Genomic DNA, 17,510 nt, shown 5'->3' with positions numbered 1-17,510 from the left:
AGTGTCTCCACATCCGGAATGTGTTATGCATACATGATACTTTTGAGATGGCCCCATAACCAGTGAATGAGCAGGCCATGCAACTGGACCCTCTCATCCAATTGATTGACCAGGGAACACACGACTAAGATGTGCCCAGAAATTAATGGTGACCTGGGCTGGAACGCCATCATGGAGCAGCCACATAACCCTTTGAATCTTTACTGGCAGCAGGAGAGGCAAAGCCACCCACAAGAAACGCCAATAGTTCGAGTCTGTTAGGTGACATGGAAGGAAGACAGGTCCCAAAATACAGTCGCCAGTTATCCCAGCCCACAAATTCTGGCTGCACTGGTGCTAATGATTCGCTGTCACCATACCACAGGGGTTCTGTGTATTATCCCACAGATGACTGTAATGAAAGTATAAAGGTGGCCTCATGTGTGGATAGGATGATTGGGTAAATGGTCTCTAGTAGGGAAATCTTTCATTTCCAGACATAAATTCATTAGACCTTTTTTGTTCTGTATCCTCTAATTGATCAGTCCATAGAGTCTGTACATGGTGGAAAAAATCCCACTGTATAGCTGTGAAATTATCTTGCTGGCCAGCTGTCTGAAAATATGTGTTTTACATTCTATTTAGGTCATCACACACACACACAATGAAGAGCATTGCTTGTCTAGTAGTAATACAATGAAATAAATTAGACTGAAATGGATATCAGGTATTGTGGCTCTATATATGTAATAGTTTCCTGCAACAGATAGTGTCATCCAGTCCACATGTTTTTCTATTTTACCATGTAAATTCAATGAAGGCAGAGAAAACACCAAAAGGCTTCCATAGATATTCTTCGTATATAGGATTGATATCCAATGGTTATTATAAAAATTCACAATTTTCTTCACCTGCCCTCCACTTTGTAAGCATTTATAGTTCACATGCTTAGTTATCTACACAGTACAGTGACATTAATGTGGCCACTGCCTACATTCAGTAACAGCATTCAACAGATACTCAGATAACGCACGCTGCAGCACTAGCAGTGGAGGGTACACAAAGCGTGTCGTGAGGACAAGGAAGACAGTGCAATCATTATATAATGTGGAACCAGAACGATTTATCTAACGGCCAAAAGGGCATGATCATTGGCTTTCAGACCAAGGGTGAAAGCATTCTGAACTGGCTAGGCTTGTAAACTTTTTGCATGCTGCCATGGTCAAAGTAGGCCTATACTCTGCATGGTAAAGTGGTGCCACCAAAAACTGGTGCTGAGGCAACTGTGATGCACCACAGACCATAGATAACACAGGCCAATGATGGAAAAACTTTTTTCCTGAAAATATCTGATATTTTTTAGGGCGAGAAATCCAAATATGATACCATTTCTTCACATTTTAAGGTTACATTTATTAAATTAAGCGAATTTTTAAAGAATTTAACAGCTTTTATTTAGTTAAAATAATTTAAAAATGAGGTGTAATGAATGTAGATGACGTTGGTAACACTGTTGAAAAACATTTGCTGGCAAAAACGTCGATTCTATTGTTATGTTAACATATGGTGTTTTGTTTACTGTCAACCTAACCTCATTTTCTTGACATTGTGGTTGTAAAAACTCTGTGGACAGTTTTTGCTGTATTTGTGGTGAATTTGCAATTAAAAAACGCCAAAGAAGTACTACTAAACTAAAAGAAGTCATCTTTGTTAGACCTGACATTAGAAAATTGATGTTTGATGTTAACTGTGAATCCACAATGACCTTAAATGAGAAAGAAGCATGGGTATCATTCAAGAAAGTTATTAGGACATGAAAAAGACCCAGAATATGTTCCTATTATAGCTATAATGTTAAAGAAGCTTAAAACTTTAGGATGTTTAATGAGCCGGAAAGTTCACTTTTTGAACAGTTGCCTTGATTACTTCCTGGACAGTATAGGAGATGTTAGTGTGGAGCAAGGAAAGCGTTTTCAACAGGACATTAAATTGATGGAAAAACTCTACCAAGGCTGCTGGAACATCAACATGATGGGGGGCTACTGTTGGTCATTTCACTGAGAAGTTCAACATTGAAAAAGCTACGCAAGAAGCTTCAATGAAAAACGAGAAAGAAAATACAAACCAATTCCAGCTGACAATTGAAATCTCTATTAACACATATCATTGTTTTAAGTAGCTTACTGTAAATGCAAACCATGCTTATATTGTAATAAAGTGTTTCATTAATTTCCTCATTTACCTATAGCATAGGATTTTTATACTATATAATAACAATCATATTGCTCGAAAACTATGCATGATACAAAGACCTAAGGCTAGATTTGGATTCAGCTCATAAAAATCTATAAAGATCAGCTATAAAACTACAAAAAGTTTTTCAAAAAAATTTTTTCATTGGCCTGTGTAATATGGGGGAACAATGGCTGCAGAGATGTGTATGGGCAAATAGCCATGTCACTCTTGAGAAATTGACTACCCAGATGAGCCAAGGGACTAACAATAGTATCTCTTCAAAGATTGTTCAGAGATAGTTGCTGCATATGGGTCTCTGCAGCAGTTGCCTGGTTAAAGCACCCATACTGAGTGCTGTTCATTGGTGACAAAGGCAGGAATTTGCATCCAATACCGCAACTGGGTGCTTTGTGGCATTCTCTAGGTGATATTATGATTCTGGAAGCCACATTGGATCAACACAAGTATGTATCAGACATTGTGGACCATGTCCATCACTTGTGCAGTTTGTTTGTCCTTAGTACAATGGCATCTCCTAGCAGCACAATGCAATGTGTCACATGGCTCACAATGCAAATGCCTGGTTTGAAGGGTAGTAGGATGAGTTTACTGTGCTACCGTGGCCACGAAACTCCCTGAATTTAAAGCTAATTGAGAGTCTTTGGGAACACCTTGATCAGGATGTATGTCCCACAGACCCTTAACCAAGAAATATAGCACAGCTGGCCACAGCACTGAAATTGGCATGGCTCCACATCCCTGTTGGTACCTTCCAGAACCTTGATGCACGTCTCACAGTGGTCTGCTCTGCAAAAGGTTATTGTTCAGGCTTTGGCAGGTGTTTCAATTAATGTGGCTGGACAGTGTATTTCTCCCATGTAACCTGCCAGTGTGGTATTGTTTTTAGAATCCTAATTTTTTGTCAGAGAACTTCCTGATTTCATTTTCACATCCTCACATATGGTGCAACATGCTCTTCTTTTCAGTGAGTGTAAACAGTAAACATGTGTAAGTTTTTTTTTTTTCCTGAAATCTCTCATTTGTTAAATAACTCTGGCTTACTTCCAAAAAGGTTAAATAGCTTGAGACATGTTATTCTGTGTTGACACTCTTATTCATAAGTCCTCTTTCTGTATGCACTATAGCATCCCCTTTACTAACAATAAATTTTTGCGCCATTTGGTCAAATATGGTGCAGAGAATTATGTGCTAGTAGCAGGCCTTTATTATTACAGTAATCATTTTAATTTGTCAGCACATTTTTAATTGCATTTAATGTGGAAGAGTTTGCACTGAGTGATGTAGTTGCATCTGCATGTATGAATGTAAGGATTATTATTGCTTGAAATTATAATCATATTGCTGCATTACATCAGTAAAGCATATTATTTAATTATATGTAAGTAAATAAATCTGTAGCATTTATATAAAAAATTATTATTTAGTGTAATTGTCACACAGGTAAGCCACTTCATGTATTCTTCCAAATGTAAAATGCAATAGAATTTGTTATAATTATTTCAGTGCGCAGGCTATGGTCATGAATGACAAGTGTTCACTTTTTTATGTTTGTAATATCTTCTTTTGGTACATAAATGTGCTTTATGCATGGATTTAATTCTCATAAATGTCCTTATTATTGTTGTTGTTATCATTACTGATATTATTGATTTAGTCTGCAGCCTTAGCAAGTGTGCTCATGGAAATATTTTGATGTATCACTCGTATTTCAGCTGAACCTCCCCTCCACCCTCTGCACCCTATCCCAACCCACCACACCTCAGCCCCGCACTCTGCTCCAACAAAACAGAGGTACAACTCTGTAACACCCACTTTTGAAATATTCCCATCATTTATGCTTATTCACATGAATGAAAACTTACTGAAGCCCAGTGTTATGATCATAAAATAAAGAGAATACATGGTACTGTTCCTAAATGTAGCATTTCGTTTACACATCCAACAAAGTTACATTCCATTGTTGTGGCAAACATTAATGTTAGTGTAGTTTAAATGCCTTCAGAGATCTGTGGGTCTACCTGTGTATTATGTTTATTACTCTTTACCTTTTCCAGTCACTGCTCTCAAACTTCCATGTTGTTACTTAATTATTAACAAACTGTTCCTGATATAGATTCCATAACTTTTCTATTGAACTTACATTCTTCATCTTGACATTATTTACATTTAACATCAATGTGATTTAATTTATCGAAGTCCTTTAAGTCTAGAGACAAACACAGTTGTTTATCTTTCCAGCAAATCTTCTGTCATGATTCACCCTCCTTTGTAAACAGATAATAGAGTGGTACACTCTCATTCATGAGGAACCATTCCTTCTTTCTTTTTAATTTCCTTTGTAGGGCAATTAATATTCATATCATGTCAATATTAAGTGACCACGTAAGCCATACAAATGATAATAATAATAATATTGTCAGTAATGATTGGAAGAAATGTTTCTCTCTGTTTCCTAAGCTTAAACAATGACCTCTAGTTATCTTTTACAAACAAATGAAAATGTCATTCTTCCTTTGACCTCTCAGCAGAATGATACATTCCATTTTGGTAAAAAGGCTATGGCAAAATCCATTTTCCTATTATCACCCTTGCCCAAGAAGTCAAAATACTGCAGAATCAGTGTTTATTTTTTAACAGAGAGAGAGAGAGAAAAAAGTTAGAAGTTTAATGTGATAAGTTTTTTCAAAAGAGTGCTTAAACTGATTAATTTGAAATGCTAATTCTGAGGAAGCCAGAACCTTTGGCTCAAGTTTTTTCCCATCAACAAAATTAAAGTATCGCAACTGATCAATACAGTGAATACATCACTATGACTAACATTTTGTTGCAAAAAGAAACTCGAAAATGTGCTAAGGTTCTCCTTTCCATAATTCTTTCTGTGGATATTAATTCTGGTTGGTTAACAGGAAAGATTCTGCAGATGTTTGAAGAAAAGGTGAGGAGTAGTAGCAGGCTGAAGCTGGAAGCCAGCGCGTGAAGGATTTCTTAAACTGCTCTGTTAGAAAAACTCTGTCTATGAAAGGCAGGTTCAGATACTAGTGTTACTGGCATGTGGATTAAACCTGTCATGAATGTTCAGTTACAAAAAACAGTCATCAGTTTTACTTGCCCATTGAAGTGTCTCTTATTTTGCTCATCTCTGTATGTCATTGCTACTAGATTTCTTTCAAAATAGTATCTTATCATTTTCTTAGCCTGCTACTTTGTCTCTTCAGTATGTATAACATCTCATCATCTTCTCTCTGTGTTTTCCATGCATCATTCCCTTTTTAGTGTTTTACTTTATGTACTTATTGAGACGATTGTAGTCTTAGACAATAGTTTCAAAAGTAATTTCATCTCAGTCACACCTAAGGTATAATTGAAAACAAACATTTTTATCAGGTCATGCAAATGTAGTAACTAATGACTGGATAAAGCCATATTGGCACTTTTACTATTTTTTCTGATTCCAACATTTCAGCTTTTGTTCCAGCCAAAGGTGCATAAAAATCTCTCTTTTCTTGTGTTCTTGTACTTATTATCTAAAGGAATACTAACACTCTTGCCTGTTTGCTAGGATTTACTGTGTTATTACTCTTTGAGTTTCTACCACATCTTACACTAGCGGATTTAAACAATTGTGCTTGTTGTAGTTTTTGCTTCTAATGAATGCAACATTCTTTTTATTCATGTGCATTTCATATTTTCACTCATAATTCATCATAAAGTTCAATTTGCTATTTTAAGTCTATAACACCCAACACTGATTTAGAAGCAGATTTTTGAAATCTGCAGAATTAATGTGATGTTACATAATTTTGTAATATGTATGAATCCTACTTCTTTATTCCATCTGAGGATCATATATACCTCTGACAACAGTTGACTGGTTGGACTTATTTGTGATCATGATTCTGTTTTAGTATTGATGTGAAAGTGAGCGTTCTATCTGTCATAATTCTTCAGTCCAACTCACTGTTCCCAGTTCATCTTTAATGATTTATCAAATATATATTTCAACAATTTGGCTAACCTCTTCTCTAGTTTGTAGTAGTTACTATGTGTTCTCTAATGCTGTTTTGCTCCACACCACCTTCTTCTTCTTCCCCTGAATGCACACATATCTTATCCATTTTCTGCTGTGTTATTTTTTGTACATAAACAACCACTGTTGCTATATTTAATATACTTTGCCTAAAATATAAATTTGTGGCAGATAATAATTACTTTCTCGTATATAGTCAAGGACATTCTTTGATAGTCCAATTCTTGTATTTGCAAGTTCTTATTTTCTTCACAAAGAGCAGTGGTTCACTGATGAAAAAACTTCATATTAATGATAAATTCATAATATGTATTGTGGGGTAGAAATGGGTACTTATTGCTAACTTGTTATTCTACAATATGAATGGGGTGGGGGGTGGTGGGGCATGTTGCAGTCTCCCGAGAGGCAGTTTAGCTCTGAATCACGTCGCAGTAAGAGTTTTGAAGAAAGGGAAGAAGAATACGAAAAAGCAAGGAAAAGGATATTTCACACTAATGTGAGTACTTGCAGACTAGTGTGTATGTTCCATTGACCCACTTTGTTGAAGCTGACATACTGAATAATGCATGTATTGCATGGCAGCTGCACAGTGTATTGTGATGCATTTTCCAAACTTTGTGATGCCCCTTTTAAAGCACCTTATGACTAACCCATAATTTTCAGATGTAGCTCGTCATAATTAATACCAACATATGTCACTGAAACTAGTTAAATTTCCACATAAAAGAATGAAGTAACATCTTATTCCTGAACACTCGCTAACACTACATATTTATTTTGAAAGCTAAAGTTTAAGAATTTCAACTCCAAGTACCATATTAGATTTAAAAAAAAACACAGTCACTGTTAAAGGAATTTAAAACTGTAGATAGTAGTTTGGAAATAAGTAGTCACGGTATTTGTCTTCTACTCTTTATCTAACTATACAAAAGAACTAAAATCAGGCCTCCAGATATTAACCTGCCCAAATAAGCTGTTTCTACTAATTAGATAAAAGAGTTAACATATATAAAGTTTTCACTTTAATGGTTGTATTAATTTTAAATTAATTTTCAATTTTTTCTCTATTTATTCAGTATTTTGTGAATAATTTTAAAATTACTGGATCTGTTAGTTTTCATATTGTAATACAACTTATTATAATAATTAGTACAAGGTATATCCCAAGGGAAAGGTAAATCCTCCAAAAGGGCATGAAATCAGTCATTTAAAATTAAATAATCATTCAAAATGAGACTTTTGAATGGCCTCCAGCACTCTATAGGCAAACACAGAAGAGATTGCACACCAATTGTTGAGACATTAAAGATGAAACCAAGACTGACAGGCACTGGATATGAAACTTTCAGACATCTTAAGTGGTTTATTAATCTGTAAAAATAGATCTGAAGTTCTGAAGATCTAGCCTTTCTGTAATTCTACTTATATAGTTAAGGTCAAAAACACTGATCAGGTATTACGTGAGCCAGCTTTACCTGCAAAATAATGAGGATTATATGGATTTTCCAAGTATTTGCACTATGTAACTTCTTCAGGTGCATAATGTGAAATAGTGAGCCTCTGTAAATGTCTTTACGTTGGCTGATTTTGTGCCAGCAGAAATTCATTAATAGTTACTTGAAGGGTATAAAGAATCTCCTCCTTCAGTTTTGACAGTAAACAAAATGAGCAACATATTTCAGATGTTTTCACATATACCTTGAAGATGACAAACATAAAGGTTATCCAAAAACAGTAATGAAAGGTGAACATATTGTGAAAGTATCCAACAAGATGTTAGATGTCTTGAAGGTCACGCATATGAAGTACATCCAAAAAATAGCAATGAAAAATGAATATATCAAGAAAGTATCCAATACAATGTTAAATAACAAGAATTTAAAGACCTATGAAACATTAGTTGCCATATATCAGAAAAATTAGTCTAGCAAATTTTACATGGGATTTAGGAATTACAAAGTTCTCTGCAAGATGTGTGAGACACTGTTGAACAGTAACCAAAAACAAATGTGAAAATGAATTAGTCAGCAGTGATTCACCAGCTTTAAAAAGAATCCAAATGTGTAATCTAACTTGTTACTGTGGATGGAACATACTAATCAGCTCTCAAAGCAGTAAGTGGAAGCTGGTTGAACCTCCGCCATAGTAGGTGAAGGAGAGTCAGTAAGGTTATGGATAGTGTGTTTTTTAATTGATAAAGTATTAATCTTATAGATTATTTCAAAATTGGTAAAACGTTAACTGATGAGTGCTTTGAGAGCCTTCTGGACTCCTTGAATGAAAAAACAGAAGCCATTTTGATTGGAAAAGAAAAAATTGTCTTTCATCATGTTAGTGCACCTGCCAATAAACCTGATTTGGTAGTGATAAAACTGTGGTAAAAAGTATGAAATATTGGAAGATCATGCTTTTTGCTAGATTTGTCTCCCTTTGACTTCCATCCAGTCTCACAGAGCAAGAAATTGTGAGCCCAATGAAAAAGATTATAGTAGTTGTAGAGGGATAATTTGTTGATCATCCATAATCTGTGCATGAAATCTATTCACTGATAAATGTGGACGAATCTCATTTACTAAAATGAGGATATAAGGAAGTGCTTTCCATCTAAAATGTTGTTTTATTGAAATGCCGATGTCACCATTGTACTTCCTAACTCTCCTAATGAAAGAACTCATTGGAAACCTCATTAAACCATAATGTCAATGTATTATCAGCTATTTATGAGCATGTATGCCTTGTACCAGTTGTTCTCACTTGAGCAACTGGTAACCAGAAACTTATGTTCTGTATCACGTACTGTTTACATGAATAAATAGATGCTCATCACAAACAGGACATTTTCACCTATTAGAATGAACTAAGATCAGTTAAATAGTGACAGTGTTGCGGTGTTCAATTCTCTCTCTACTATTTGAGCTTGATATTGAATTACCTGATATGAACAATGAAGCTTATGACCAAGACAGTATTACATATTATTCAGCTCTTTTGGTGATAGGGATGTTTAGAAAAATTAAGACATATTCTCTGATATTGAAAACATAAAGCTGCAATACATTAATAATTTCTACAGTGGTTGTTTTACTTTGCTATTGAAGAACATTGCATTATTTATATGGTCATCAGGTTACAAAATAAACAGTGTTTTACCAGATTTTCACTGGCTACATTAGAATTAGAAGCTTCACACTATTAATATTACTTGTGTTTTTAAACATAAAAAAGTTATGTAATATATTATTAATATTCCTGACAACTGCTCTAAAACAAACACGATTATTTTAAACATATTTCAATGTTTCATTAACAGTCAAACTAGATTCAGCAAAAGTTACGTGGAGATATTCTGTTATTGTGGTTTATAGTTGGTGGAGAACTTTGAGCAAGGGTTAGTCAGCCCACTTATGTTTCTGGTATAATGAAGATGATTTGTGTTCATATAGCTCAATTTTTTATGTTCACTTGGAACAGAATCAGCATATACGTACTTCTCACAAGCACTTTCTTTAGTATTAATATGGTAAGATGGAGGTTCATTGCCAGTATGAAAACTGATTTTATATTATTAATGATGTATAGGCCTGTTCATCTGATCTTATAACAGAATATTACAACATACTCATACATCTTAATAAAATATGTTAGATGAAGAATCAGAGAACATTAATTAGAAACAAAAATCTATGGATTTTCAGTGTGACGGAACATTCACCCACTCTGTTGTATATGTGAGGCAATCTTTTTACAGTGACTGAGTTATTTTAAATTAATTAATTAATCAGCAAAATTGTGAAACATAGTGCATAGTCAGACACAAAAGATAACTGTTAGCTGGTGAAAAAATGACTAAATTTTGTAAAGTTGTAGGCTTTAAAAACCTGTCAGCCTGAAGTAACAGATTCAGTTAAAAGTTTCTTAAAAATTATTCACAGTCAGGCACATTTCAATAAAATACTTATGTTTTAAAATGATTAGTTTCTTGCCTTTGTGGAAAATTAGGTTTCTTATTGAGAGCTAATGAATACTGAGTTAGTCGATTTTTTCACAAATATGTTATACTTTCATATGAACATAGACCAGTCCGATTACACTTGTAAATCAAAATGGTCATCCCTAGTGTCTGTACAATTTGCTGCCACACTAGTAGTGAACTGACTCCTCAATAGATTAAACCAAGAATCCTTGATGCAGAAAGGTTGTCAGGTGCACACCAGACCTCATTGCTGAATGTAAATATTTTTGTTGTGAGGAAAGAGTTGGGATGAAGGATGAGCCAATATATTTTGTGCTATGACCAGTGTTAATATGGATGATGGAGTAGTGCCTCATTCTGTCACATAGTGTCAATCTGTACAAGTTTTTGGGTAAAGTGTGGATTTCCACTTTAATACAAAATTAAGGCACCATGTCTACTGGCCATTACCAGATGAATAAGAATAAACTGATAGTCCACTCCATTAAATTGTCTCTGGAATAATATGTTAGCATAAAACAGTCAACAAAGCATATTGTCCTCAGACTGTGTTGAATGGTCCAATCATGAATCGTGCAGATGATTGTACTGTCTCTCTGCAAATTTGATTATTATGCCCTTGCTTCCTCTTCACATTTCTCTGGCTTCCCCTTACTCACTATCAACCTTTTTATCACAGTGATGATTTCTTGGCAAGAAATAATTTAAGGAAATACAAAAACACTGATAAAAGGAAAGTAGGGTTTGCAGCTATAACTTCTTTACTCAATCCCCTCTTGATCTTTTTCATAGTTGAATTCAGCTCGTTTCAAACCAACAATGCAACTTAATGAATTAATTTGCAGTCTCATAATAAGAAACAGGTTTTCTCTGTTTTTCCTGAATCTCCTTCCATGCATCACTGTGAGATTTTCAGGAAAACAGTAACCCATTCCTTCTAGGTTCCCACTCAAAGGTGATAGTATGCTGCATATACAGAGTGGGTCACTAAATATTGCCACCTAGAATAACTCTGAAAGTATGATAGTAGCTGAAAAGTTTGTCAGACAAATGTTGCATGAGACAATGGGGGCCATAATATGACATTGGTTTTTTGTTGCTAGGTGAGGTTGTGTCAGAGATATGAAGGTCAACTTTGTTTTTTTTTAAATTGGATGCTATAGTTTGGTACTTATTTTCTGATAGCGACCATCAAAGCAAATCCAATGATGTGTAAGAGTAAGGTCTTTGAAGGTCAACGAAGGTCAACGAGGTGGCATGAATGTCCATTTACAGAATTTGTTCAAATTGATGACCACTGGTATCAGTGCAGTGCTAAAATTTTCTTATCATGGACTGAGTGGTATTCCTTATCACTTTTGCACTTAACAAAGCACATGCTTTGACAGTTCTCTCTCATGTATCACGCAAATAGTAAATATTTGCCGAATACGGCATATCCATCTAACGTGCCATTGACTTGTAAACACTATTTGACAGTTTCACAATACAACACTAATCGGAATGGTAAGACTAGTATTGCCGAATCAAGCAAATGTGAATGATGTATTCCTTTGAAGAACAAGTCAATATGCTTCTCATTTACAGAGAATGCCAACAAAATTCAGTGAGAGCTAGAGACTTATATGCTGAAAGATATCCTTAATGTACTCACCCTACATGTTGTGCATTTAAATATGTGTATGATAAATTGAGAACAACTGGATCTTTAATGCATTGGAAACATATCTGGCAAAGGAAAATTACTAACAAGGAAACAGAAATTGGTACTCTTGCCACTGTGGTTCAAGATCCTTGTGTTAGTCTGTGTTAAATCACAAGGAAATCTGGCGTGTACCAGAGGAGTGTTGTTCATGTTCTGCATTGCCGTAAATATCATCCTTACCATATCAGTCTCCACCAAGAATTAACTGTTATGGATTGTATGCATCACATTGAATTCTGTCGATGGGCTCAACTCCAGATTCAGGGGGACAACACAGTTGTTAATTTGATTGTATTTACTGATGGGGCTACATTCACAAATCATGGAAATGTTAATAAGCATAACATGCATTATTGGGCAGCAGAAAATCCATGTTGACTGCAGCAAATTTTTCACCAAAAACTGTGGGTGGTGAATGTATGGTGCGGGATTCTGGAGGGCAGATTTATAGGTGCCTCTTTCTTCAAGGAAATCTTAATGGTTGTAAGTACATCATATTCCTGCAAGAAACATTAGGTCTTTTTTCTGTAAGAAATACCTTTAGAAACAAGGAACAGAATGTGGTATCAACATGAGGGGTGTCCAGCACATTTCTCGCTGATGGCTAGAAATGAGTTGTAGAGACAATTCCCAAATTCTTGGATTGGATCTGGAGGAGATGTGTTGTAGCCAGTTCGTTTCCAAGGCTTGATGCCTCTGGATTTTTTTCTTGTGGGGATTTGTAAAAGTCATTGTTTATAAAGATGTTCCAACTACACCTGATGATATGCGAGAGAGAATTGTCAGAGCATGTGCTTTTATAGCTGCCAAAGTGATAAGGAAAACCACTCAATCCATGATAAGAAGATTGCAGCACTGCATTGATACCAATGGTCATCACTTCGAACACCTTCTGTAAATGGATATTCGTGATACCTTTTTGACATTCATTGACATTCAAAGACCTTACTGTTACACATCAATGCATTGGATTTGTCTCGATAGCTGCTATCGGAAAATAAGTACCAAACTATAGCATCCCATTAAGAGAAAAACAAAGTTGACCTTCATATCTCTGAAGTGACCCCACCTAGTAACAAAAAAGTAATGTCATAATACAGCCCCCACTGTCCCATACATCTTTTGTCCCACAAACTTTTAGCTAAGTTATTGTTGGTGACAATAGTTAGTGACTCACCCTGTATAAAGGCATCACATTTTCTTAAATATTATAGCTGTAAAAATAAATAATGTCAGACAAGGGAAGGAAAGGTTACAAAATCAAAGTAATGATAAAAGGAAATAAAAGGAAACAGAATGAATAATGAGGATGAGTGGGAAAATGGCAATCATATATTTTTGATTTCATTTATAGATAATGATCAAAGTAACAAAAACACACTTACACTAGAATATAGCTTCTTTGTGAAATTGGGTACCAAAAATTAATTCATGCAGTATGACCATTGTTTGTTATATGAAGGAAAAAAGTTCTTTTGCAGCACACTAGATAGCATGTTAGTAGTCACTACTCTAACTAACTGCCCACAAAAGAGTTAAAATAGGATACATACCTGATACTTGAAAAGAGAATTTTTTATTGCATAGTTGGAACAAGTATATTTTGGACTGCTGTGTGTTAGTTGAATGATTAATAACACTATCCATCATTGTGACAACATGCAGAATGTGCAGTGAGGAAACATTGGATTATTGAAGAGTGAAAGAAAATGAAAACCAATACCATGTGACAGGAACTCCCGAATTCAGAAATTTTTTGTCACAAAGAGCCATACAATCAGTACAGCACACATATTGTCAGGACTCAATCATAATTTCAAACCTGTTTCTATACTTAAAATCTGGTTTTTATCTGAATGTTTACAGCAAAGTAACAATTTTCAGATATTTGATTACCAATAGTTAATATGACACAAACAGCTGTGCAACAATACAACATGGAGCAAAGATACTTGGAAGAGATTGTATGGGTGCCAAATGAAATTTGTATATTTGCATGGTGTTCCGGTCCTATAAATATGGACACATTTTGTGTTATTCTGTTGGTCTTATTATTATTACTCTGTAAGGAAACTATTTAGTGACTAATAGTGTTAAGGACAAAGAGAATCACACTTTGTTTAAGATGGATAAGTTCTTATTAACATAGCTATTTCTGGTTGGGCATGGTTTGATAACTATGTTACTGGACTTTGGCACTTCCTCGGCCCATCGCATTCCTCCATATAACGTAAGTTTCATTGAGATCCTGTAGTCAGTTTTGGAGTACAGAAACTCATCCTGATTTGCTCATCTGTCATAGACAGGTAAACTTTTGGCAGTGATTTGGATAGTGGTGTTTCTTTTAAGTAATTTTTGTTTTCCTTTAAGATCTCAGCTAAAAAACTAAGTGATGTGCTTTTCTTTGGTCATGGGTGGTACTATATTTCTGCCTAATTGATGTAGAAACACATTGTAGAATATATCAGCCTACATCTAGAACTGTTTGTCAGCAACATTACTGACATGGAGTATCTAATTAGCAATACAAACCATCTGATACATCTAAATATAAAGAATTCTCTAAAATATTATTTCTGTTTCCTTTCAACATTTCAGTACATAATGTAACAAGTAATATTATTTGAATGTATCAGCCTGCATACCTATATCTTTATACTGCATAGATTTTTGTACTGGCATGATCTCACCTGACAAGTCCCTCTAAAAATTCTTGACAGTAAGATATTATTTTAACTGGCAGGCCATATAATTTTTTTTTTAAATTTCAGCCACAGGTTAATGAGCTTAAGGGCCGTCTAGTAAACTGACTGTGCGCTAATTCACAGAGCTCATAGAAAGGTGGAAATGATATCGCCTGGTGCTGATCACTGTCATATATTTTATTAATCATTATTATGAAAATAATGCTTACTTCACAACCTGAATGTCAGAGTAATAACCCTAGATAATCCTATCTACAAACACAGCAGTAGAGAAAAGACATAGAACCAGTCACTTGATAAATGCAATGGTGTAAAGGAGCCCTATGTGACTGTGGCTGTCACATGTCAAGCTCTCATATGACAGATCTTATTTTATCCAGTCATATGTAGCTGTGATTTCTGTTCCACATATATCTGAATGATATGGATCTGAGAATACTACTATGTACAAACATGACTCAGTCTCCAATAGTCCACAATGGAACAGTTGTCAAATGTGTTAATTATCGTAGACAAGTCATCAACACGGCAGCAGGTCATTATCCTTCTGTAACTAGAATGTGTGTCATGAACTTGCATTCTGAGTGACTTGTCCTTCCTTTAGCTGCTTTCTTACACCTTTCTATTTCCTCCTTTCCTTGTCTAGCTCTTGAAGAAGGAATCTTTGGATCCAAAGGCTCAGGATTCAACATTTGCCTCTGAGTATTTCTATCAGACCTCCTGCAATTATGAGTTTGGTGAGCACTGATTTTTTTTTAATCAATTTTTAACATGTCAGAATATACAGTTATGCATGATTGTACACAGTTATTCAATTTTGCTTGCTGTCAATATATAAGGAGAGAAGAATCAGGACGAAAAATAGTTTTGTGAGCAGATAATCAATATATCCAATCCATTTTAAGTGCTTTTCTATTCAATGTCAAGAATTATTGTATGCTAGAGATTTAGTCATTTCATGGCACTTGATTTCCATCTTAAAAACTTGTGGGTTACTGCTCCCTGTCTGGGCTTCCATAAGCTATTTTTCTTTATAATATTTGGGGTTACATAATTGACAGTACTAATTAAAACTGGTTAATTATCATTTTATTTATAAAGATTTTGGGGCAGCTGATATTTATTATCAGAATATTTCTATAATGAGCAAACATCACAGCCTAGCCATTTATTTAGTGGAATTTGGGTAATCATAATATAAAGCAGAAAAAAGAAAGAGCTGAAGTAGGATTGTGAGGGACTCCATATGCAGTATTATCTATTTTTGGATACATTGTTACATCTGCACATGCTAGAACAGGCCATCTTTTGCCATATTTAGACAAGATTCAAACAATGTAAAGGCAAATGTTACTGATTATATAGTGCTGCAGCTTTTTCATTGCGGTTATACTTGATTAACGCTCTTTGCATGATGTCTGAGAATGCCTAGTGGGTACTGATTGCAGTTAATTTACATGTAACTGTGTCAGTGATGCATTGTATAGCTCTTTCTCTCTCTAAACATATAATGAGACATTAATAACTTAACAGGTACTCAGATTTGTCATTCAGAATACCTTTTATAAACTAACTGTCCCTGTAAAAGAGAAGAGATTGTCCATATATTATTGTAATGCTGTTTCTGCATTCCTCATTAAACAATTAAACGAAGAACAGAAAATCTGTCTCTATGCTGGACTCATTGAGAGAAGTGCAGCATATTCATAAAATTTTTCAGTAAATTTAAATATTGCTGATTTTCAAAACTTTTTTGTGGACATTGAAATTAGTTTATTCTGAATCTTGTATAATTTATATAAATTAAACCATGAAAATTAAAGCACAATAACACTTTGTGCTTTACTATTGGTTTTAAGCTTAACATGGTCTTTGCATTTCCATTCACTTTAGTGTACCAGTTTGGCACAAGTGAGATTATGGTAATAAGAAACATATTAACATTGTATTTTCCTGTCCTTTTCTTTTTCAACGAAATTAATCAAAAACTACAGTGTAGTCACTGTATACTTATGATGATCACTAGGGTGCAGACTGTACAAGGATTCAGATACTCCACCAAAATCAGTTTTAACTAAATGGTTACTTGATTTTCATACATTAAATCCATCTCAAACCCAAATGAATTGATTTAATGTGACTTATTTCAGGAAATACCTACCATATTTGTATATGATATCTAAGCAGAAATGATAATGGGTTCACAGACATAGAAATAATGTAAGATGTGCCTCTAAGAATTGTGATGAAACCGTTACTGTTCTTCTGATATATTTATCACTTGGAAGATAACATTAATTTTAACTCAAAATATTTTCCAGGTCACACAAATAACTAGAATGAAGTGCTATAAAAATTAATGTAATAAAGATTACTACATATACATCCAACAGTATGATGTGATACGATATCAAGAGATTTAAGTGAAGTACAAAAATCTCTTACCATAAAAAATTCTTAAGTTGTGAAATTTAAGAAAAGTAATAATAACACAATGTTTGATTGTAGCATTCATTCCATTTCTATCATTCAGATACCTACAATTAAGTGTGTGAGTATATGAAAGACTTTAACTGGTGGTAAATAAAATGGCCGAGTTCATTTTATTGTTAGGATACTGGCATAGTGCAGTGCATCATTGAAAGAGCTCGGTAACAAAATGTTCTTGGGTCCATCTTGAGGTATGTATTTGGTATCTGGAATCTGCACTGTACTGGACTACTGGTTGGAGGTGGAGGATAGAGAAGATATACAGGGCGTAAATTTTAAGTTCACGAACCAGAATAACTCGGAAAATAAGCTTCACACGAAAAAATGTGTAGAACCCAAAGTTGATTATTTGCGAGGGGAACATCTGCTGGTGCT

The 17,510-nt window shown here is 34.6% G+C and overlaps 1 protein-coding gene across 1 annotated transcript in view; it reads left to right on the top strand.

Moving 5' to 3' along the window:
- Positions 1-17,510, top strand: part of LOC124722882 (cAMP-regulated phosphoprotein 21) — a 768,630-nt gene that overhangs the window by 525,742 nt on the left and 225,378 nt on the right. Inside the window, exon 8 of the mRNA XM_047248019.1 lies at positions 6,657-6,758. Coding sequence (XP_047103975.1) covers positions 6,657-6,758 — 102 coding nt within the window. The remainder of the gene's footprint in view (positions 1-6,656; positions 6,759-17,510) is intronic.

The sequence above is a fragment of the Schistocerca piceifrons genome, chromosome X, assembly GCF_021461385.2.
Source record: "Schistocerca piceifrons isolate TAMUIC-IGC-003096 chromosome X, iqSchPice1.1, whole genome shotgun sequence".
Taxonomy (NCBI): domain Eukaryota; kingdom Metazoa; phylum Arthropoda; class Insecta; order Orthoptera; family Acrididae; genus Schistocerca; species Schistocerca piceifrons.
Note: the sequence above shows the minus strand (reverse complement) of the source record. Positions and strands in the feature narration are given on the sequence as shown.